Source organism: Gymnoscopelus microlampas, assembly GCF_963454915.1.
Source record: "Gymnoscopelus microlampas genome assembly, chromosome: 17".
Classification (NCBI taxonomy): domain Eukaryota; kingdom Metazoa; phylum Chordata; class Actinopteri; order Myctophiformes; family Myctophidae; genus Gymnoscopelus; species Gymnoscopelus microlampas.
This window is the reverse complement of record NC_139954.1, coordinates 16,758,299-16,783,286: the sequence shown is the minus strand read 5'-3', so window position 1 is coordinate 16,783,286 and position 24,988 is coordinate 16,758,299. Positions and strand designations below refer to the sequence as shown.

General features: G+C 41.2%; 1 protein-coding gene across 9 annotated transcripts in view; it reads right to left on the bottom strand.

The window, feature by feature from the left end:
- Positions 1-24,432, bottom strand: part of obsl1b (obscurin like cytoskeletal adaptor 1b) — a 47,660-nt gene extending 23,228 nt beyond the window's left edge. For 2 of the 9 annotated variants that reach the window (XM_084084848.1, XM_084084850.1), the window contains exons 1-21: positions 24,132-24,432; positions 20,561-21,685; positions 16,668-16,937; positions 13,388-13,648; positions 12,701-13,012; positions 11,434-11,700; positions 11,037-11,312; positions 10,557-10,832; positions 9,820-10,095; positions 9,263-9,538; positions 8,594-8,866; positions 8,142-8,405; positions 7,945-8,019; positions 5,943-7,208; positions 5,171-5,446; positions 4,325-4,600; positions 2,976-3,254; positions 2,382-2,657; positions 1,852-2,127; positions 882-1,160; positions 86-361 (exon numbers count right to left, since the gene is read on the bottom strand). In XM_084084848.1, the coding sequence (XP_083940974.1) occupies positions 86-361; positions 882-1,160; positions 1,852-2,127; positions 2,382-2,657; positions 2,976-3,254; positions 4,325-4,600; positions 5,171-5,446; positions 5,943-7,208; positions 7,945-8,019; positions 8,142-8,405; positions 8,594-8,866; positions 9,263-9,538; positions 9,820-10,095; positions 10,557-10,832; positions 11,037-11,312; positions 11,434-11,700; positions 12,701-13,012; positions 13,388-13,648; positions 16,668-16,937; positions 20,561-21,575 (7,045 nt within the window). In that variant the 5' untranslated portion in view covers positions 21,576-21,685; positions 24,132-24,432. The remainder of the gene's footprint in view (positions 1-85; positions 362-881; positions 1,161-1,851; positions 2,128-2,381; positions 2,658-2,975; positions 3,255-4,324; positions 4,601-5,170; positions 5,447-5,942; positions 7,209-7,944; positions 8,020-8,141; positions 8,406-8,593; positions 8,867-9,262; positions 9,539-9,819; positions 10,096-10,556; positions 10,833-11,036; positions 11,313-11,433; positions 11,701-12,700; positions 13,013-13,387; positions 13,649-16,667; positions 16,938-20,560; positions 21,686-24,131) is intronic. The other 7 variants (XM_084084849.1, XM_084084852.1, XM_084084854.1 and 4 more) reach the window with 7 other exon arrangements.
- Between the last annotated feature and the right edge of the window lie 556 nt (positions 24,433-24,988).

Sequence of the window (24,988 nt, the reverse complement as noted above, 5' to 3'; positions counted from 1 at the left end):
TTAAAAGGAGGTCAGGTCACCTGACTGAATTCCAGCACAATTCTCAGGACATAATTGTTTACGAATAGCCATGAACGCTTCTCACCTCGTATGTTAACCTTGAACATTAACGCGCTGTCTCCGGCACGACATGTGTATGTCCCTGCGTCTGACAGTTGAGCTGAATGGATAGTCAGAATCCTTGCAGTGCCATCTGCTTGCATTGTAATGTTGTCACTTGGCTGTAGCTCAACTCCTTCTCTGTACCACTGGACAATGGCATCAGTCCTTGACACTTTGCATGACAAAACAAGCTGCTCGTTTTCCACAACACTTTTGAAAAGCTCCTCCTCTGGGATATCAATGAATGTTACCGGTGGTGCTGTGAAGAACAGTACATCAAACAAATCAGTGATTTTGAGTTATTACGCTCACACGCTCATAATTACTCCTAGGGACTTGTTTCCACAGGTTAGCCATGCTGAGCTCAAGGCCTTTTGATTGTCTTAAGTAGCTTTAGACAGGACTGCAACATTCACTGTTGAAGCAAAGTGAAACGGTTAATGAAAGCTCTGTGTAAGGATGTAGTGTAATTAGATTTGCGAGGGAAAAATAAAGCATCACAGCATCACATGCCTTTTTTTCCGCTGATGGCCTAACATTTTTAGAATATAAATGAACAGCATTAAAATGTTACATGACATTCAAGAGGGAAAAGATGACTTATGAGCAAACGTCATGGACAACAATGCCTCCTGATAGATTAGAGGAATGGTTTTGTGGCTCCTAGTGAAATGAGTGAAATGATCATGTCAATGGCTTGTGGATCACATCGATGAAATCTGGAAATGGCATTAGTGGCATCTCAAAGTTTGCATCTATGGAGAAGCTTTGCGTGTCACCTTTCACCTCCACATAGAAATCCTTGAAATCTGACCCATCATCTGATTTACAACTGTACAGCCCAGAGCATGACGATGTGGTTGATTGGATAACCAGTGTCCTCTTACTGCCATCTGATTGGGTGCTTATTCCAAATTGTGGCAGAAGCTTTATTCCATCCTTATACCAGCAGATGTGGCTTGTAGGGTCTGAGATGTCACACTGGAGTGTAACAGGGTTGCCTGCTTCAATGGACTTGGGCCGCCCAGTCTCTGAAACAGCTGATAGCCTAATTGGAGCTATAGGTGCTTGGATTAATTTCATGTTAATAAAAAGGTATTCAAATCTAGTATGTAACCTTCAACATGCTGGAATTCATACAAAACTGAAAGATGAATTGCTATACATCTACAGTTAAAGACATATTGTAGGATTAGGACCCTCGTTTAAAAAGCACTGCTATTGTTTTTAACAATTTAAACCTTACACTTCATTGAACGTCAAATAGTGCAAACTGGCCCATCTACAAGCTCACAACGCGTGACATTACGATGTGTTGTGAGCTTGTAGATTGGCTATTTTCACCCGATGTTCACCTATTTACTCTGAATGGTCGCCTATTATGACATGCCCAGAATAGGGACGCTAGAGCTCATGTGTGAATCTGTGGTTAACTACCTCAAATTCAATTTGTATGTACATTACAGTATGTCACAATTATTTCAAGTAAAATAACCACAGCAATTTGTTCATGCAACATTGTATCCTCATTACACTGTACAAATAACCACAGCATTTTGTTCATGCAACATTGTATCCACATTACACAGTAACCACCACAGTAAGCCAGGTCAGTAAAAGGCAGCAAGTTGGATTAGCTCGGACGAGGCTTGACCAACAGACATTTACAGCTCAAAGTTTGCACAAAGAGCCAACACGTAAATTACACGAGTTAGTGATTTTTGACAAAACTCAAAATACTCAGATCACCTGCAACATCCACCTTGAATTCTATACGGTCATCTGTCGCTTCACAGCTGTAAACGCCAGAGTGTCTCACTTCTGCTGACTGGATGACAACTGCCCTCAAACTCCCTTTTGATTGGATGTCAATATCACTCTGCGGGAGAAGATCGACTCCGTCCTTTGACCAATAGACGTGGGCAGTGGGCTCTGAAACTTCACATTGCAGGATAATCGGGCAGCCTGCTTCAACAAATTTGTTTCTGGCAACTTCTGGAAGTGCTGAAAACCTTGTGGGTGTGGCTGCGGAATTTTTCAAAACATTTTTTTAAATTTATGTCAGATTATTTTGCTCTTAATGTATTGAAACAAATCAAATCAGTGTGTTAAAAAACCCTTCCGGGTAAATTTTTACACGTAAAATTAACGCTCCAGATTTTTCTGTCTAGTTACAGAAAGGGTGCAGAATTGGTTTATGGTCAACTGGCTAATTAAATGTCACGTTCATAAAACACTTTGAACATTGTTAATGGACGCACTCAAAGCAATTAAATCACCTTGGACATCCACCTGGAATGTCACAACATCATCAGCAAGTCTACAGCTGTAGAGGCCAGCGTCAGACAACTTGGCAGAATTAATCACTAGTCTCCTGGAGCATCCATCCCTTTTCATATCGAGGCCAGTTTTGGAAAAAAGCTCCACTTCATCTTTAAACCAGGAAACCTGGGCAATTGGATCTGAGAGCTCACACTGGAGGTTAATCGGAGAACCGATGACAATTGATTTACGACTTTCAGATGCTGGAACTGGCATGATCCTCTGCGATCGGCCTAAAAGGTGTTGGTGCAGGGGAAGATTTTGAAGAAAAAGACAGTTGGTCAAAATTGCTGCTGAGCAAGGTTTACCAGCCATATTGTGTGTGAACATTCAAACTGAAGCAAATTGTTGTCACTCTCCATTCTCACCACAGAGCAAGATCGATCAAGCAATGCACAGCAAATTTAGGAACACATTTGAAGGTTAGTATTATAGCCATATGTTTACATTCGCTACAGCGGTAGTGCTCAAGCTTATTTCATATGCAGAAATAAGATATGTTGCAGGATAGGAAGATAAGTAGCCTACAGGACAAGACACACATAAGTCACCTTCGATGTCCACTTTAAATGTGATGGTGTCATCTTCTGTTGAACATTCATAGGTTCCACCATGTGTAAGATCAGCGGAAGAGATGAATATCGCCCTTGTCAGACCTTCGGATTGCATCTCTATTACGCTTTGCGGTTGAAGACGGACTCCGTCCTTGTACCATTGGACGTGAGCAGAAGGATTGTGAGAGAGTTCACAGTGGAGGACAATAGGAGAGCCTTCCTGGATGGACTTGTATCGCTCTGTCTCTGGAAGCTCTGAGAACCTCACAGGGAGATCTACAGGTTTCATTGATTGCAAAAAGAATGTTTTATAGGATCATACACAGTAAAGTCCCAAGCATCAACAGTGTTTAACACTCACTCAGGATTTAGCTGCGCATCAGTACGCCAACTTTAATGAATAATTTACCAACTAATCAAACTAAAGGATAATTACAAATAACTCAAACTCACACTCAAGTTAAAAGTAATCAGGAAGATGGACAAAGTCCCACAGAGCAAAGCAGAACTGAACATAAAACATATACACAAGAGACCAGACACAACAAATATACAATTATTAACACAATTAAGAGCAGGAAGAACAAGAGTCAAGTGGTGTAGTTTTAAACACAATGGCCATACTGACATGAATAGCACTGCGGACAAGATACAAGCAGGGAGTTATGAAGAATGGTTTTCAGTGGGATAAAGAATGTGTTTAACACACAATGGTGCTCTTGAAAAAGATTAAGATGGATCAAGTGTTAATGTACTGAACACATTCTGGCATGCAAAAGTACTCGTGTCCTTTATGTTTTACCATAAATCTGTACTTTGCATTTACTGAATCAAAATGCAGCATCAACAATATGGGGTGCCTGGCCTGGTGGCTCAGCCAGTTAGTGCACAATTATGGTCCTGTGCGGACCTGGGTTCTAATCCGGCCTATGTCTTGTCTCTCATGACTCTCCTCTCTCTCTCTGTCCTTGGTTTCCTGTCTCTCTACAATCATCAATCTGAAATAAAGCAAATCTTTTTTTTTTTTCCCAAAAACTAAATCTTAGGAAAAAATGGTAACAATATTTCTTTATTGGGGACCAAACAATGGCAGCATGTTATTGATGATATATTAAACATGTATAGACCTACTTTTGTATCCCCATGTTTAGGAGTTTAATAAGCCAAAGTATCAGTTAATTGGAAAAGAAAATTGTACAATACAAACATATTTTATATTGTACAAGTAAGGGAAGCAGAGATTAACTTCTGTTAGGTAATCAGCCAAACATAAATGAAACAACTGTGGTAGTTAGTTGCCAATGAATGCAAAACACACAATCTATTGTGTAGTTTCTGAGCATCACCTTTTACTTCCACAGTGAACTGGATGCCGTCATCCTGTGTCTCACAACGATATACTCCAGAGTGAGACTGGCCTGCTGATTGGACAACTACACGCCTCATAACTCCATCTGATTGGATGTCTACTCCACCTTGAGGTAGGAGATGTGATCCATCCTTGTACCAGTCGACATGGCCAGTGGGGTCTGAGAGCTCACACTGAAGAGTGATAGGACAGCCGGCTGTGACCGTCTTTTTCTGCTCAGCTTCAGACACTGCTGAAAACTTCAGAGGTCGAGCTACAGGATTAAATAAAGAATATTGGTTACTTAAATGGCTACTGTTTATGTTTCCAATTGAAGCAATTAATCCAACTTGGGTTGATATGCTTTAAGCAATTCCTGTGATACATCACATTGCTGTTTACAGCACTACCTTCTACTAGAGAAGTACTCTTCTAAGCCAATATATAAGAGAAAACTGAAAGCAAAGACCTGAATTAATCTAGAAATAAACCTTGAAAATAAATGAATATACAGTACATTTTAGTTACAGTACATACATCTTGAGACTTAAGGTGTCATTTTAATTCACAATTCAATTAAATATATATATATATATATTTTCCTTGGATATTATCCATTTACAACCTTAGTCTTAACTTGCTTTAGGTCAAACAAATGTATTTTGAAATGTATAGAGCCTGCAGTAATTAGTTTTTTAATATTTCCTTTTTCTGTTATCCCAAGTAATCTTTTTTTCCAGTTGCTGAGTTGAGAACCTACCTCTTTGTTTTCCTGAACCAAGGTATACAACACTGCACTGATCAAGTATCAACAACAAGTAAACAGTACAATACAGCTTTTCACCTTTAACATCCACATGAAACTGCACTGCATCATCGGTGGTCTTGCAGCTGTAAACCCCTGCATGAGCCGCCATCGCTGAATGGAAAGCCAGTGTTCTTATGGAACCTTCTGAACATATGTCTTGGCCAACTGCTTCAAGCAGCTCAGCGCCGTCCTTGTTCCAGGTGACTTGAGCTTTGGGATTCGATATCTCGCAACACAGCACTATGGGATCGCCGACTTCAACAGACTTGTTCCTCTCAGCCTCGCAAGGTGTTGTAATCCTCACAGGCAGAGCTGGGGGTGTTTGAGGTGATCAAGAGAGAATTGTATGACTGTTATTAGCTACGGCAGAAATGACGATTCCAGTAGGCAACAAGAGCAAAATCTCACTACGGAGATTAGTCATGCCAAAGCCCCTCAAGAGTTAAATTAATTAGCACTAATAATGTCCATTAAACAAATGTATCTTGAATTCTTGATACACAAAATTGTAATATTAGTGTTTGAACAAGAGGATTCTTTGGTTAGATTTGAGATAATTATGCATTCAAGTTAGGATTTGCTTCTAATATTAACTGTATTCATTACAATTCAAAATGTTGCAGACCACCCAAGCTCAAAGTCTAGCACATTGACTATCTTAAGTCATATTTAGTATAAACATCTAAGTAAGTAAATGTAGAAATTGCCAAAATGTCAAGAATTGCGATAAGCAATCTCTTGATTTTACACAATGTCAACATTGTGCCCATCCATTTTCTTGTTTGATAATGGTAACCATTTAAATCACCTTCAACATCCACCTTAATTGCAATGACATCGTCATCCCAGTGACTGTCGCATGCCCTTGACAGATAGATATCTTCTGATTGGACAGTGGATGTCTGCTTGGTATAATAGACCTCTGCTGACTGGGTAGATGATCGCTGCATAGAGTTAATGCTGCTGTTTAATTTCTCTTCCGCTGTCTCCATGATTTGATACACCTCTACAGGTGCAGCTGTTATTGCCTCCCTGGACTGATAAAGCTCGACTGATTGGACCGGTACCGTTTGCCTGCTGTAATATGTGTCCTCTGATTCCACAGTTGCGGTCTGCAGCAAGTTGTAGAGCTTGCCTGACTTACAAGCTGCAGACTGCAGAGAACGACATAACTCCATTGACTGAAGTGACGTTTTCTGAAAGGGGTTACACAGCTCTCCTGATTCGACGGTTGCAGCCTTGAGAGAGTCGCAAAGCTCCTCTGATTGGCCAGATGCGGTCTGTAAGGCACTATAGAGCTCCTCTGATTGGACAATTGTTGTTTTGAGGGAGTAATAAAGCTCCTCTGATTGCACAGTTGCCGTCTGTAATGAGTTACAAAGCTCTTTCGTTTGGACAGTTGCAGTCTGTACGGATTTATTGAGCTCGTCTGACTGTGCAGTTACTATCTTCAGGGAGTTACAATGCTCTGCCGACTGCGAAGTTACCGGCTTGAGGAAGTTGCATAGCTCCTGTGATTGGACAGTTGCTGTTTGTAGGGAGCTGCACAGCTCCTCTGATTGGACAGTAATTGACTTGAGGGAATTACAAAGCTCCTCTGATTGGACAGTCGTGGTCTGAAGGGAGTTGCATAGCTCCTCTGATTGGACAGTCGCAGTCCTTAGGGAATTATCAAGGACTTCACACCCATCTAATGCAGGCTTTATGTAATAAGCGCTTTGTTCAAGTTGTGCTGCTACACGTTGTATAGAGTGATGGTGCTCATCAGACTGGGATACCACTGGTGGTGGAGAGTAACAGAGCTGCTCAGAATGAGCACTTAGGCCTGATCCTTCCTGATCGTTGGAGAGATCTTCTGAATGGACAGTTGCTGTCCGGTCAGTCCCATGCTCATAAGTTGGCTGAAGAGTTGGCGTTTGCCCGGAATGATTGTCAAATATCCGATGAGGATCTCCACTCTTGCTGCGGAAGGTCTGGGAATTTGGCTTTGAGACATCATCTTCAACAAGGTAGACCTCTTCATTGGAGTTGTGCAGCTCAGTCTCTTGGTCAGGCGATAGCCATGGCGACGTAGCTATAGGCATTGTGATGTACACAGAAAAAGGGTTTTCAATTGTTGTTTGCCTCAATAGTTCTTCTCAAAATAGTACTGCACATCATTGCGGGTTAGCATGAAGGAGTTATGGGATAATCCATTGCAAAGACAAACACTTAAGAGGGGCGACCAGCGTTGGTCTGATATTGAGGACAATCATTCCTGTTTTACCACTAAATAGACCCCCAAAACTGTCTATGACAAATCTGGTGCAGTAATTTCCATTCCATTTAGTTTTTTAATTAACTATCTAAATAATTTCTGAGAAGAGTTCATTGTCATTGCAACGGGTAGAGAATCGGGGGCAGCAAAGTGAATGAGAGGAGATCTGGTGATGAACAAGACATAAGATGGGCTTTCGGAGTTGAAAGCTGCTTGTTACACGCATACAAAGATGATTGTTAAAAGATGAAGAATGACATGACAGACACAAGATGGATGTTAGTATGAAGAGCAGATGCTCACAAAGACACCTACAAGGTTGATTAAAAGCCAACACCAGCAGGAAATGAGATCATGAGATCAGGAGTGAAAACATGACAAATCATACTGGACAATAACAATTATATATATACACACATATATATACAGGATATACAGTCTCTACAGTATATGCCTCAGGGGACTGGTCTAACATTGAAATCTACCACCATTGTTAGTGGTATGTATGTGCTGGGTTAAAATGATGACTCTGATGTTGAAATCATTGTATCACCTTTGACATCCAAAGTGCAGTGGGTAGTTGCATCTGCTATCTCACCAATCTCATCACCAGAGTGACACTGCTCTGCTGTTTGGACAAAGCCACAGAGAAAACAATGAGCTGGGCGATAGCTTCAGGCATGTACTGTAACTAAATGCTTTTGACTCATTCTTGAATTGAGCTGATATGGGCGTGTTGCGGAACACCACCTTTGACGTCACCACTAAACTGTGCGTCGCCAGTTCTCTCGCAGCCAAACCTCCCACCACAGGATAAGCCATCTGACTGGAGGGGCAAAGTCGGCGTGCTGCTCTCTGATTCACTGTCAACCCGCCTTTGTGGGTAGATCTGCCTTCCGTCTTTGTACCAGCATGCTTTGGCAATGGGATCTGAGATCTCAAATTGCCGAACAATTGGACAGTGTGCTTCTACGGGCCTCTCGACTTCAGTACCAAGATATGATTCAGGTGGAGCTACAGGTGATCATGGGGGGGGATATTTTTTAGTATAGATTATTCTGAACAGTTTCAAAGAAAATAAACGAGTATTAGCTCTGTACACTAAAAACAGGTAAGAGGCCAATCCAGAAAGCTACATAAAGAGAGTTAGTTGCAACTGACACGTATAAGAACCACAAGCATTTTGACATTAAAAAAGTCACCTTGGTTTTGTACAATTAACTGTGCAACATCGTCCGCTGTGGCACAATAGTACGCCCCAGAGTTGGACGGGTGAGTCGGTTCAATAACAAGGGTCCTCCTGATGGCTCCCATTTCAAAGTCAGGCTCACGTTTAGAATGGGGTTCTTCATGCCTCTGCCAGGACACCTGGACTGCAGGGTCTGAGATCTCACAGGGAAGCTCAACGGGGCTGGTTGCTTCAAGCGATTGGCTCTTCACAACCTCTGGTGAGGGTGCCAATGTCAACGGTGGAGCTAAAGATGAGTATCCATGTTATAATTGTGGACTATAAAGTGGGTAACTGCATTTTGATTGGGGAAGGGGGGAGGGGGGAAAAGTACAATGTACCCAAATGGACTAATCTGTAATTTCTCAGACCATCCTTAAAGAGGTAATTTCACAAATTCAAACATTATACAAAAATTAATTCAAGAAATGGCGTACTGTATAAGATTTCTTCCATGATTTAAGAAACATTTGCAACATCACACACAAATGTTATTATAGCACACAGACATATAAAGACAAATGTTAGTTGCATCTACTCTTCAGACAAATAAAGACAAATAAAGACAAATGTTAGTTGCATCTACTCTTCAAAGGGGATTACTGTTCAAGATTCAATTAAATAAAATAAAAATAACAATCACCTTTGATATCCACACTGAACTGGATAATGTCATCAGAGGTCTCACAGCTATACAGCCCAGAGTGAAAGACCTCCGCTGACACGACAATGAGTCTCCTTAACGTGCCTTCAGAATGAATATCCCACCCATTTTGCGGAATGAGCTTTACCCCGTCTTTGTACCAGCAGACCTGAGCAATGGGATCTGTAACCTCACATTCCAGTTCAAAAGGTCTGCCCGCTTCCACTGACTTGGTTCTCTCAACTTCAAAGATATCTGAGAACTTCACTGGTAGAGCTAGCAGTGGGGAATTTAGGACAGATTTAATACAACCAAAGCTGTGGACACTAGAGTCTTCCAATGACATAGGGTATAGCTACGAGCACAAATTAATTGATTATAAAATAGCAATAATTTTAAAGATTGCATAGTTCTGTGAGATAATGCTCATGTACTGTAGCACTATAAAGGCCATTTCCCAACCATCACACCACAGATAAAGCGGGGTTTATTAGTGGCATTTAGAAAGAGGAAGTGGGGTTACATCACTAGGGCACAAGTAAAAGGGGTAAAGTCACCTTTGATGGTCACTTTCCATTCCATGGTATCATCCTCTGTGGTGCAACTGTACACGCCAGAATGGGACATCTCTGCTGACTGAACCACCAAGGTCCTTGTGTTGCCCTCTGAGTCAATTTCTAATCCCAAGTCTGAAAAAAGATGTATCCCACCCTTGTGCCAGCGAACTTGAGCCTCAGGCTCCGACACCACACACTGCAGTACAATGGGGCATCCCACTTCGATGGACTTGGCTCGCGTATCTTCTGGGATTGCTGAGAACTTCACAGGTGGAGCTATAGATATGTTTAAATCTTAAATGATCAGCAACATGCCAAACCTCAAGATTGATTGTTAAGCTAAATTCCTTGAATGCAGAACACAAATTGTTTTAGCAAATTTGCTAACATGACAATGTGACAAAATAGTTGTACTGTCAAGTTATGAGGACAAGCAATGATCAACACTCAATATCATCATAGTTAGTGGCAATGCTGAGAGTGAATGTTTAACCACTTAAACCAAACACTGTCATGCACTGAAAATAACCAATCTACAAGCTCACAATGTGTCACTTTGCGACGCTTTGTGAGCTTGTACATTGGTTGTTTTCACTGTGCAACACCAGTGTACGATGTGTTTAAATTAACTATATAGGACTAGGCTATTTCTGAGAATTGTTGCCTATAACGACATGCCCAAAATAGGAATGCCAGGGTTAATGTGGTCAACTGCTCAAAACAAAACTTTAAATCACCTTTGACATCCACAGTGAACATGATGGTGTCCCCCTTTGTCTTGCAGCTGTATAACCCAGAGTGGAAGGATTCTGCAGACTGGACTACCAATGTCCTCCTCATGCCATCTGATTGAATTTCTACCCCACTCTGAGGGAGGAGCTTTGAGCCATCCTTGTACCAGTGCACTTGTGCAGAAGGGTCTGAGATCTCACAATGTAGAACCAAGGGGCAGCCTGCTTGGACTGACTTGTTCCTCTCAGTGTCCGGAATTGCTGAGAATCTTACAGGTGGGGCTATGGATATTTAGATATAATGACTGCTCATTATGCCTGTGCACGGACTGATTATAATTTTTCAGTTCATGTCTTACAGTACTGTTTGTTTTAATTAGATTTCAAATTGCAACATGACATAAGTTCAGAAAAACAAATTGTGAAGTTCACAAGAACTGTCAGTCAAACGTGTGATGGGAATTACAAGAAGCGCTTGCCACTTACCCTCAACTTCCACGTTGAATCTGATGACGTCATCAATGGCATCGCAGCAATACACTCCTGAATGCGAGAACTCTGCTGACTGGATGACAATTCTCCTCATGGTGCCTTCTGACTGGATATGAAGACCCTCCACTGTTTGTAGCTCCACCCCATTCTTGTACCAGTGGACTGGAGCTGCAGGGTCAGATAGCTCACAATAGAGGACGATGGGGTTCCCAACTTCTACAAATTTATTACGATCCATTTCCGACATAGAGGAAAATTTCACGAGAGGAGCTGCAGAAAAAATAGAGAATTTTTGTTTTAGTTGTGTCATTGTTGTATATTGTGCATTTTATGCAACAGTGGTAACAACCACAAGTTGTGACAGAACACTTGAAGAAAGTGAAATATATACCTTGAATGTACAGTGCTGCAGAATCCCGGATACCATAGGCGATGAATGTAATCTCGGCTCCATTGTCTGTGTCTCGCACCCCTCGAATGCGAAGAGATTGGTGCGTTCGTGACCGCCGCATGGAGTAGCGATCGTCCTCCTGAAGCTGAGTGCCATTTAAGAACCATGTTCCAATCACAGATGCTGACAGCTCAATAGAAAAACTAGCGTCTTGTCCCTCTGGCACCAAGGCATCTTGTAGAGGGGCTTGGATTCTGGCAACTGGGACTGAAGAGATGTCAAAGCACTTTGATTCAGATGTGATGCTACATATTACTCTCGTTGAATATGATGATTTTGAATATATTTGTAAACAAAATCTCAGTGAAATAGCATTTGCAAATAATTGTTAGTGTGTGCTTTGACCAAAGTCATTTAAAATTCAGCTAAGTAGACTTTGATACATTTTACAACTTAACAGGGCCAATAAAACGCACACATTTGATGCCTTCAACTAAGTTCAAGGCATAGTACAGTATGTAACTTTGCCCTGTGTTTACAAAACAGAACAATAAATACATGTGTTTACTAATCATTTCCCTCTATACCAGGAGTTATCAGCCACTGGAGTAGTGGGACGGTGTTAACCTGCAGAAACCCACTGCCCTCTCGCTGTATTTGGGTGTTTTCACTGTTTTATTTTGGTGGACGGGGGCGTTTTTGGCCTACCAAAACAAACAGTGAAAACACGAAATACAGCGAGAGGGCAGTGTTGTTCTGCAGGTAAACACCACCACCACCACACTACTTCAGTGGCTGATGGTAAAGAGGGAAATGATGGGTAAAACATTAATTCATAGATAATAAAGTTACATATGCCTTTTAAAGGTTATATATACACATATATATATAGTGCTCTGAGTTGATTGATTGGGCCATAAAAGTGTCAAATGTGTTATGTGCTCGTTAGTGCTCTCTCTAATCAATGAATGCATCAAAGACAGCTATCACTTTGATACCTGTCAGAGAGGGGAGGGGGGAATGTGTGTGTGTACACACACATATCTGCGATCTTACCTAGTTACCTAGTATACCTTTAAAGAAAACGCTAAGAAGTAATTGTAAATTCAGTTTGACCCAGGTTTGAAAACAATCAGCCACACATCATTACAACTATCGGTTTGATTCAACTTGTGCAACATGTGGTTAGGAAGGCGATATTATGATTTATACAGAAATCGCTGCAGTTGGAATGAATACAATAAAGACTGGACCTTCGGTATCTTACCTAGGTGAACTGTTCTTGGGAACTCTACGTTGTTGCTTCTGCCATATTTGTTCACGCTGCAAATGCGAAAGCGATAATCAGCCTCGCATGGGACACTGTCGCCGAGGATCTCCACAGATGTGGCGGAGTCAGTTGTCAGGCACTGGAGCCACTCCTGTGAGCCAGTGCCGACTTCCTGCCTTTCAATCACATATCCAGATGGGGGGTTCTTCCGTGACTCCGGAGCAGGAACCCAGGAGAAAAGGACGGCATTGGCACGCTCTGTGTTGATCTGTACACCCACTGGGCAAGCGGGTGGACAATGCCTGGCCGCTGAAGCGAAAGGAAACAAATGCTCATGGTCAGTTGTTGCACTTGCAAAACAAAAACAAGAATTATGCATGGATCAGGGCAACACGTAACCACTTTGGACCCTATCATTTGGTGAAAAAAATGTAGATGAACATTCGGTACAAATATGTGAACATTCAGCGAAAATAGCAGATTAACAAGCTCGCAATGCGATGCATTGTGAGCTTGTAGATCGGCTATTTTTGGCAAAGAGATTTGGTGTAGAGGGGGCCAAGGCCAAGGATAGACCCTGGGAGACCCAGGTCAACGAGGTATATATGGTTTAAGTGGTTATAAAGCCATAGTTTTCACGTGGATAGAGACCATAGCTGCCTTTGACCAAATACCATACTGTACCTTTCACCCTAAGCTGAGATGAAGTCTTGGATCTGCCCACAAAGAACGTGACCAGGCCAGCGTCTTGAGGCATCGTGTTGACAAAAACCAGGATGTGAGTTCTGCCAAAAGACTTCAGGATGGTCTGGTGTGTTTCACGCAGCTCCACCCCATCTTTGTACCAGTGAATGTCCATCTCCTCCTCTTCCACTTCAACACAGAAAGCAGCGTTCTCCCCCTCCAACACGTCCACTTTCCGCGGAAGCTTCCGCATAATCGTGCCTGTTCAGCAGCCATGGGAAAAAGACATTTCAGAGGAGGCTTAAAGCAGCACTATGTAACTTTTTAACTATATAGCATATTATGTCCCACAAAATTATAAAGTTACATGTTTAAGCAATAACAATCATCCATCCATAAATGTATAGACTCAGGGGGGTCCCTGCTAGGGGCTTGACTGTATTACTATAGGGGAGACAATCAGTTTCATCCTGGCATTTGCCAAGGCAGAACTGCCAGTCAAAGCGAAGACTGGCCAATCACAGCACATCCTCACCAGACATGCTTGCAGAGACTCTTGGGTAATGAAGTCAAAGACGTTGCCATGTTATTTGTGTCCAAAGTGGCCACTGATACCCCAAACTACATAGTGCTGCTTTAAAGGAATACTTCACCCTATCAATTACTCACCCCATGAAGCCTTGAATTCATGGAAATGTTTTAGTTTTTGTCGCATTCATGACTCTTGAGCCAATAATTCAATGTACTTGGTGTCTGCCGCTGTAGGAGACCAATGCAAAACTATTTAAAAGAAGATATATAAACTCTCAAATAACAACTCTCACGGTGTAATCACTGATGAGCCTACTGATGATCCAGGTTCAAAGAAAATGTAATATGGCAGCCGGAAATATGGCAGCCGCATTGACGCATCGCTCCAATGAACAGCAACGGCTAATGTAGGGTTCTCTGTGTATACTGTATAGAGGAGAGAGGGTCCTATCTGCAGTGGAAAACTAAGTAAAGTGAGTTGAGTGGAGTCAAATTGAGCTGGGACCATGAAGTGGAAAAACCCCATAGCAACTCTGTGTTGCTTGTGTACCTGTGATACTGTCGTCTGCATATTATTGCTGTCATTTAAATGTTGATGACCTTCAGGCCGTGGGTTATGGTGCAATGCTGTCACCTGTTGCTGCTGGCCCTCCTCCACTCCATGTCAGTCACAACAAACACCTGTGGCTATGTTGCATAACCCTCTGCCACTCCGTCATTATACATTCTGTACAGATGATGTCACAGTTTTGAGACCCTCCCACCACCAAGACCACCTTCACCACCACTCCCGACCCATCTTGTTCAACCGTGTTCAAGACCGGTAGTCAGAGTGTACTAGTTGTGCTACTATATCATTTGACAAGAATTAAGTTAATAACATAAGTTATCAATTGATCTGTTCATCTATTCTTTTAACAAGGGATGCACCGATATATTGGCCACACATCGGACGATATTTGCCGTTATTGGTCAATATCGGTATCGGCCAAAAAAAAAGAAGGATGTCTTTGTTTAACTAACTCCAGTCACTTTCAGTTCAGCACAGCTGAGGTGTGTGTGTCAATGTCCAGCTGGCGCTCGTTGACACTCGTTAATGTTACTTGCATCAAGGCAATTATGTTGTGTTTCTGCATCAAATAGAACTATATAATTTAAGTATTATATAATTTCTTGTTTGAACTGTTGGAAATAACTAGGCTACACTTGGTTGTTAAAGTCCAGATGAAAACAACATGACTGAAATAATTTAGATAAAACTGATTGGGTATCATTTTTTAATGAGAATCGATTTTTTTTCTGGTTATCTGTAGCCCACCAAGCTGCAGATTCTGAACAGTTATTTCTTATAATGAAGATGTATTTGTTTCCCTGGCACAAAAGGGGAAATAATAACACCATAAAATAAATAAACAAATATCGGTATCAGTATCGGCTATCGACTAAAAGTTAATTTAAAAATCGGTATCGGCCAAGAATTTCCATATCGGTGCATCCCTACTTTTAGCTACACCATCATGCCCTAGTATGTGCGAATGGGAAGATTGTTACCCACGTGGGTGTGTTGGAGATGCTGACAAAAGCCTTTCCTTGGCTCGGGATCTTAAAACAAATATTTTTTATAAGACGGTAAATGGTGCATTTTTATATAGCACTTTTATCCAAGCGCGTTACATAGATTGTGCATTACATTCACCCATTCACACACAGATGGCGGAGGAAACCATGCTAGTCACCAACCTGCTCATCGGGAGCAATTAGGGGTTCAGCGTCTTGCTCAAGGACACTTCGACACTAACTCTGGGGGAGCCCCCCAGCCCAGCATCGAACTGGGATCCTTGCTGTTTCCAGTTCACTCTACCTGGCCACTCTACCCCTGAGCCACTGCCGCCCCAAGATGGTGGTTGTTGCAGGTCCACGCACTACAATATCTAACGATAGTTTTGCGATAGAAAAAAAAGATATTGATGTAGGCTATATGATTCATCTCACAACTGCAATGCTGACATCTGTGTCAAAATTGTCTTGCAGATCCAAGACAACAGTGGATTTTCCCACTTCCCCAAATACCTGTACAGTATGTGCATTATTTGTTTTTAGCTCTTGCTCATTTGATTTTACTATTTGTCTCATCTGTTTAAGAAAGTAGGTCGCTGATATATTGCACTTTTACCTTAGCGCTAGGTATACTCTTGGTTGCCTGTTTTAGCAGAAAATGCACTTAAGACTTCTGGTGAATAGTAGTTTTGTTCCCTACCTATGTTGAATGCACTTATTGTAAGTCGCTTTGGATAAAAGCGTCTGCTAAATGACTGTAATGTAATGTAATGCGTCTTCAATAGAGCCTGACTGATGCCAGAAATGGAGAGTCCCAACGCTTTGACCGATATTTTGTCAAAAAAATTATCAATTTGAGATTTGATTAAAGTTTACATTTTAGACAATTTTACTTATAATCCAAAAAAAATAGAAAATAGCCAATCTACGCGCTTGTAGATCGGGTATTTTTGACATATTTTAAAAACTTTTTAGATTTCTTTGCCTATAATGGCAAAATATGGAAAACAGGTTGAAAGTGGTTAAAAGCGGGACACATCGGCTACAAAATTGCCGATACCAATGTCATCAAAAAAGTCAAATAATGACCGATATATCGGTCGGCTCTAGTCTCAAAGAATACCACCAAGATTAACTCCATTTCTTTGATGCGTAGCCAAGAAAGCAATACGGATTCTAAATTGTCAGTTACCTTTCACAGCCACCTCCGCAATGCTTCTACCCCCATCGGGCATCTCACAGAGGTAAATCCCATCATCATCCACGCCAATGTCGCGAATAGTCAGCCGTCGTTTTGTTCCCCACTCTTCCATTCCATATTTGGCCCCGGGCTGGAGACGTCTGTCCTCCAGATACCATGTGATGGGGACTGAGTCCTCTGGAACCTCACACTCCAGAACAGCCAAGTCCCGCTCCCAAACCTCCAGATCAATGAGCGGCTGCTTGAACCGCACCGGTGGCTCTGGCAAGGAGGGGGGTACATAATAGTATGGTCAAGGTTCGATTTGTATTTTCTTAACCATATGAACCCTAGCATTCTGGGACAAACATTCAGCGAAAATAGCAAAACTACAAGCTCAAAACATGAGCTTGTGGATCTGTAGAGAGGGGAAAAAAGAAAGGGACCAAGTATAGACCCCTGGAGGACCCCAGTCAGCTAATTATATTATAATATTTAATTGATTAAACCCTTAAGCCCTACTGTAGGCTACCTAGTCACAAACAACAAAAAGCAAAGAATATCATATCTACAAGCTCACAATGTATTGTGATTGTTGATGCTTGTTTTTGAAAATTCCTTATTTCCATTGTTAAATTGATTGTGATCACATCAAATAAAAATATGACAGTCTACAGTGCATTTCCCAAAAGCTATTGAATGTATTTAATTCAGTCTGACCAGAAACAGGGATAATACATACTGGTACCTATTTTTGCCAGTGCCTTACCAATTATCCCTAAACTTCTTTGCCATTTTTTGTACTATTTTTAAAAACATTTTCAAATAGTTCAACTAGCCGATCTACATCGACACGTTGTAAGCTTGTAGATTGACTATTTGAAAATGTTTTTAAAAATTGTAAAAAATGGCAAAGAAGTTTAGGGATAATTATAAAGGCACCGGCGAAAATAGGGCCCCAAGTATCCCCAACGGCCATAAAGATTTATGACCAGAAAGGTGGATATCAAAATCAGCGGCTCTCTGCGTTACAATGACTAAATTAACAGTGAGGATTTCACTGTGTGAAAATACTGTAGTATACTTTGGAATCATTTAGCATGACATTTTACCATTATTGTTTTACATTTTCAATAACTTTTCCTTGTCAGAATTCATTCGCTGTTGATAGATTGATTATTGCAAATAGTTGGTATATTTTGGGCCGACCGTATACCGAGTGGGTAGAAAGGCTGTCTGGTAATCAGAAGGTCACCGGTTCACCTCCCAGGCCGCCCATCTCTACATGTTGAAGTGTCACTGAGCAAGACACTTAACCCCAAACTTAACCCCAAACTGTCCTGATGCATGAGGGGACTGTCATTTTTTGTTTTCACTTTTTTTCATCCTAATGTTGAAAGAAAATGAAATAAATAAATAAATAAACAAAAATGAAAACATTGAAAAATGACGGTCTGAGTAGACATGAAATTGACCAAGAAGTGTTTTATAGTTAAGTGAAATACCCCTTTAATCTACTGCATTTGGTAATAATACCAATAAAGCAACAAGATTTTCAATTTGCAGCTTATGAGACAAGTTCATTTAGCTGAGCTATGGAAAGATCATTATAGCCTCATTCACACAGCGGTGTAAGTGTTAGCTACAGTAAAGGAAATAAACTATTTGTAAGTGATACCTCCAGACAGCAGCAGACAGTTGTAAACAAAAGAACGCTTACTGCATTTAGTAACTTGTGTGAGCAGTGTTCGAACATGAGTAATGTTTAAGTCCTACGTTATTTGAGTATTTGTACTTTACTTGAGAATGTATTTATTTTTGGAAGTGTATCACTTTTTTGTAGATTTTTTGCAGATCTAAAAGCTCACAACGTAAAATGTCTGAAGTTTTTGAATTTCTTTGGAAAATGTCTAAATTTCAATACAATTATTTATTTTTGAATAATGTGTACTTTTGAATAGTGATCCAGTACTTCATACTGCACAAATATGACTGAGCAACTTTCACTTGTATCTATATTTTGACTCAAGTACTGGGGTTGAGTACTTTGTCCACTACTTGGCTATGTCCATGTTAGCAATTTTTTTTACGAGATGAACCAACACAGTTTTTATACTCATAGTTTTTTTTTAATATGGTCCCTGTCCTACATATATCTACTGTACTGTGTTGATTTCCTGTATGTCTGACTGATACAATACTTGCTATCAGGGAAATGGATTTGGACTTTTCCCTGGGCCATGTTAGAAATCTGATCCCATCCCCCAGAGACTTCGATCACATGGATGCCCCTAGACCTTTCACAAGCTAAGTGACTTAGCAGACATTGGTACGGCCACGGCAATGCACCTCAAGCTGAACAACTTGGCATAGCCAGATAGTTGGATATATCTGAGGTCAAATTTCAGATAATTAAGATGTTAATCATCCTGTGGACTGGGGATTGGATTGCTTTTGACTTAGCAGATGGTTGCTGATTACACTTGCATCTAATTGGCTTGTTAGCATGCCCTTTTTTAACTAATGCTATTGACTGATGGTGTAGAACGATTTTTGTCTGTACAAATGATTTGATTTGGCATTTGTATGCAATGACATCCAATATTGTATGACTATGGTTGACTTGGCGGATACGTTGCTGAAAAAATAATAGGTGAAAAACTAGTAGTATGGCTGGATCACAGTGGAAAAAGGTTGTTATGTTTATTTCATTGCCTTAAGTTATCTTAAACATTTTCAATTAATATTTGTTGCCGTGTATGAAGCTAAGCTTGTAAAACAGTGTTTTCACTTTGCATTGCAACCATGAGAAACCATGTGATAACAAATCTGAATCTCAACTGAATTTCCTGTCATGAGATAGACTAAGCCTCACTGAAATATCCATTGAAATTGGTGCTCTCCTGTATAGTCCATGAGCCAGACAAGATTTCATTATCGAAAGAGTGGGCAAAACCATACCTATATTAAATTGTTCATAGGGTCAATATGAGTAAATAAATATATGATAACCTCTCCACAGGAGTAGCTTTTTCATGGTTATCACACATTTTGTTATTTTCCTCATACGTACATGACAGGTGAAAAAATGACAACATTTAAAAAAGAGTTATCATAATGAAACTTCCTGAGTTGATTACTTACATGAAGACAATGATTTATCGTATTACAAGTTTTCTGAAATTGTATATTTAAATATGCAAATTAGGCATTTAGTCCATGAGCCAGAGCCCCAAAATTGAGCCAGATATTGAATATTCCCTCGTTAAAAACCTTTGACTCCAACATCTTAACAAAATGAAATAAGTATGTTGACTCTGGCTTTGTCCAATGTTCCAATGTTGATTCTGGAAAGTTATGCAAATTCGGGCATATTTTCCTAATGCCTAATTTGCATTTGCATTTTTAAATATACAATTTCAGAAAACTTGTAATACGATAAATCATTGTCTTCATGTAAGTAATCAACTCAGGAAGTTTCATTATGATCACTCTTTTTAAAATGTTGTAATTTTTTCACCTGTCATGTACGTATGGGGAAAATAACAAAATGTGTGATGACCATGAAAAAGCTACTCCTGTGGAAAGGTTATCATATATTTATTTACTCGTATTGATCCTATGAACAATTTAATATAGGTTTGGTTTTGCCCACTCTTTCGATAATCATTGCTCAATTTTGGGGCTCTGGCTCATGGACTAGTACGTGTGTCTCCACTGTTTAACCATAATCACACTACAGCCATTTTGCTCTAAAAATGGCGACTGTGTCAGGTCAGCTTCAATTGTCTTGTGTAGCTCCTCTGGAGTGCACTGCAACCTTAGTATTGTATATCTTTTTACGTTCAAGCATTTTTTTTTTAATCCACTAGGTCCTAATGCCAGAGAAGACTGTGTGCACTTACCCTTCACAGAGAGGTGTACAGCACTGAGGGTTTGTCCCGCAGTATTGGATGCAGCACACACATACACTCCATTGTCTTTCTGTTTACAGTACAGTACTTTTAGTGTGAAGTAGCCTTCCCTGTCCTCGTATAACAAATAACGCCTCCCAGACAAAATCAGCCTGCCATCTTTCCTCCAAATTATTTCGGGTTTGGGTTTCCCAGTCACAAAGCAGCGGAATTTAGCGTGCTTGCCCTCTGTTACCGCGAACATCTTCACTTTCGTTGATTTGGTCACGGTGTCTTCTTTGAGGCGATTTAACATCTGCCTGCCACTCCTCTGTTTGGCCTGGTGGGCCTTCCAGTGGCCGTTTGTGTAACCATTACGGTTCCCTTCATCCTCGTGTCCCGGGCCTGCGTCTACAAGCAACACGGCCCCTGCTAGCCCTTCCCCAAATTCATTCCTGGCTTTGCACGTGTACACCCCACCGTCGGGTGCGCGGGTCTTGAAGATCTTGAGCTGGAACCATCCGCCGTCCTGGTAGCTTACACTGAAATGTGTGCTCTCGAAAATTTCATTAAGTTTCCTACCATCCTTCTCCCAGACAACCTCGGGCCGAGGGTTTCCCCACAGCTTACACGAGAAGACGGCGTCTTCCCCACGGCCAACACGAGTAGAGAGGGGCTTGATGAGGAACCGGGGCTTATTCTCCTCTCGTAGTTCCAACTCCTGCGCCTCACCTTCCACCTTCAACGTGGCTGCTGCGTAGGTTTCCCCAATACTGTTCTTGGCTTTGCATATGTACTGGCCACTGTCCTCCGTTGTCACAGATGAAATTATGAGATTGTAAACATTTCCGTCCTCAAAGACTCTATACCGTCCCTGGGGATCAATCTTTTCATTGTTCCGCTCCCATATAACGGTAGGCCTCGGATCTCCACCGATTTGACACTTGAGGACCGCGTCGGTGCTGCTCTGCACCACCACGGTCCGCGGATAGGCCAGGAAACGTGGTGCCCCGCCGAACACATCCATCTCTGCTTCTTTGCCAGCCTCACCTCACCCTTAGGCAGGCCAGGAAGAGCAGAGTCAGTCACTCTCACACACTGGGACAAGGCCGTCAAACTTCTGTTCTGTGCAACGTCCTAAACAAAGGAAATAATAGATAAATGTCAATACAACAAACAGCATAGCTCTTTCATCTGATCTGAAAGTACAAAAGAGGTTACGTATTAAAAGTGGACATATAATTTAGTCAAAGCTTTGTATTGCATGTGAAAAAACTTTGTTTATTACACGGCTCATATCATTGGCGTTGCTTGATTTTGTGCCCTATCTATCCAACATGACAGTCATGTAAACAAACACGCAATGTCATTTACAGCTAAGCATTGCCCTCAAGAATGTTTTTGAAAACATTTTAGGTGAGAAATAGACAATGCAGTAACTGTATGAAACTTCCCGTTGTTTTCTGAGGCGACGCGTTGCACTGGACGCGCCTGGCATAAATGAATGGAATACTTTCATTACTGTAAGCAATGAAATCCTTCGTTTTGTTGTTACTTTTGGGTCAGTTTATTTATTTATTAAGTCCGTGTAATAAGCGGGATAATCAATGGGGAGCGGGTCATTATCCGCTATCGCGTCAGGGTCTAAGAGTCACCCTGTCGGGTTTATTTTTCAATAATGACCCGCTCTCCATTGATTATCCCTTGTGTACAACACAGATGATAAATTATGAAGATAATTATTCTGTCTATTACTGTATGTAAGTTGGAGTGCTTGATAGCTCTGTGGACAAACTAATTTCCCAGAGAATTTTTAATTCTATCTGTTCTCTATAGGATATGCCTGGTGGCTCAGCCAGTTGCACAGACCACATGCTCCTTGTGAGTCGTGTGGACCAGACTTCGAATCAAACTTACTGTTTCTCTACACTCTCCTACCTGAAGAAAAAAAGCTGAAAAAAATACTTTAAAAAGTAAATCTTATCTAATACCTAGTATATACTGTATATCTAAAACACCTCCCCTACCACCCACTATGGCCACATGTTTTTGAGTGCAAATGGACACGGTATGATTATTGCTTGTAATTGAATTAGCACTGCAGCCTGCGTGCGAGAGAGCCACACAGGCTAGCTGTGGAGTGGCATGGTCCTATTGCAACAGCAGCCACACAACCCATAGCCAACACAGCTGGTGCTGTATTTCAATGGGAAAGAGCTTAATATAGTTTGCCCTAAATAAAGACCTGCGAGGGAGTGTGTGTGTGTGTGTGTCAGGTATCACAAAGAACGCCCTGAAACCCGCGTGCTCACACAAACACACAGACCAGAACTAACAGCATGCCCACCCAAGAGACCTTGCAGTCAAAATATGCTACGCCTCCCTCACACCCTTTGTTGGCAGCCCTGGTGTAGCATTCCTATTCTTAAAATGTCAGTGTTAAAATTGGTTTTCTCCTGTTGGTTCTGATTCCCAAATAAAGAGCAGTAGGAGCCGTCATCCCTATTCAAAGTTCCCAGCACTATGCTCTATTTTGCATTTGCGTTGTAATTCTATTAGCATTTTGCTAAGACAGCTCCTTGTGATTTGGTCCACATTATTTTATGGTTTTGCTTCTCATATTTGGCTGCAGCAGTGTTGCCGCCACGCCAGAAGTCATCCATCAGGCTAGTTTATGTATTTTGGGACAGCTCACATGCAGTGATGAAATTCTGTCCCCTCGGATGAGAAGTGGTCTCAAGGAATATAAAAAGGGTTGAATGCGTTTTTCAATCTGTCTTGTCCATCATCCGCAATGGCTTTGGGATCCTTGTTTTTGTTACAAACACCCCCTTGTTTGTCCTCCTATCTTGCTGATAATTCATTTACATCACAGAATGATGAACTGGAGTTTCGTTAATAAACTGTTCAAATGAATGACACCCATTACACCCCTAAAGAATCAAGCTCCTTTGATGAGCTATATGCCAACACATACAAAAGCCTGAGATTTTTCCATTCCTAATTTCAAATTGCCTCCCACTGTGCTGTGCAATGTAGATGAAAGTAAGGACCACTTTGAAATGAAATGAACCTGTTATACATTTACAATCGTAACAGTTTTGTATTTTATTTTGTGTTTTTCAGTAAAGCCTTTTGCTATCTATTGTGTTTCATACAGAATGAAACATTCACGTTAGATTGTAGCCTATATTATAAGAGTATGTTCACTGTTGCCCTAAAGTTTGTTATGGGTTTTACTGTAAATTTCAGAGCAATGTTCATTGTTACTGAAACAAATTGCATTGGGTTGGCTTTACAGCAATAAAATGTACTCAAACGGGCATTTGTCACTCGCCAGTTAGTTATAAGATATCGGTCATATTTTAGTGTTAAGAAAACATTTGGACACAGTGGCGAAAATCATTTCTCACATGGCTACACATTTTATTAAATTGTTTTGGACAATGTGTTGAAAGTGGCTTGAATATTCCCTCTGGAGGTTTAAAGCAAGGAGATTAACCCCTGTGTTTACTCATCTGGTTTAATTGGAATGACCCCTGACCCCTGTGAAGCTGTGTAGCATACCCCTCACATGACCTACCTCGCTTCAGTACCCAGGAACCATCGTCAACATACATTCCGCACACGCAATCTCCCCTCGAGCTAAGGAGGCAAAGTCACCGTCTCCAAAAAGCTGAGTAATGTCCCAAGTCACTTTCAGACATCAACCAAACACTCTCCTCAAAGGTCCTGAGTGCTTTGTCCATACATCTTGATACAGTCGGATCAGTCAACTGGGAACAGGAAGGGAAAAAAACACTTTCAGCTTCCAGCTTCCTCGTTCAACAACTTTACAGTGGTCCCCCAAACTCTGTGGCGCTCAGTCCCTCATACACCCCAAGTGTCATTGTTCATGGAAGACCGTTAAATGCTTTTGCAGCTGCTGCTGTCCCCTAAAAATACTGGCAGCCTCGATGACAGCAGTGGAGATAAGTCGGGCGCTTCCATTCACTTGCTAGCATGGGCTAAAGATAGGTTTAGATGACCGGCCCAGGGCAGCCTGCTTAGCTTACTTGAGACCTTGCAATAAAAAGCTAAGGAGAAGAGCAGGCTTCTGGTCTAAACATCTTTAAAACCATCCTCAACTAATCCCCTCTGTTTTTTTTATTCAGAAGTACCATGATCTTCAGTACTGACATGAGTAAACCGGACGTTGATAACACTTATGAATAGGCTAAAAGTGTCGTGCTGGATAGACTAGATTTGTCAAAGGTGGATCAACTGTAACATGATGCTTCCAACAAATGCAAAGTCATGTGTTTTTGTTTTTCCTACATTTACCTGAGGAGAGTAATCACATATCACATCATAAATTACATTTTCTCAAATTGCAACCTTGGGGGTCTGAGTTGCGCTGGGAAGAGGTTCCTGCCATCCACCACTGAATTCTCTGCGGTG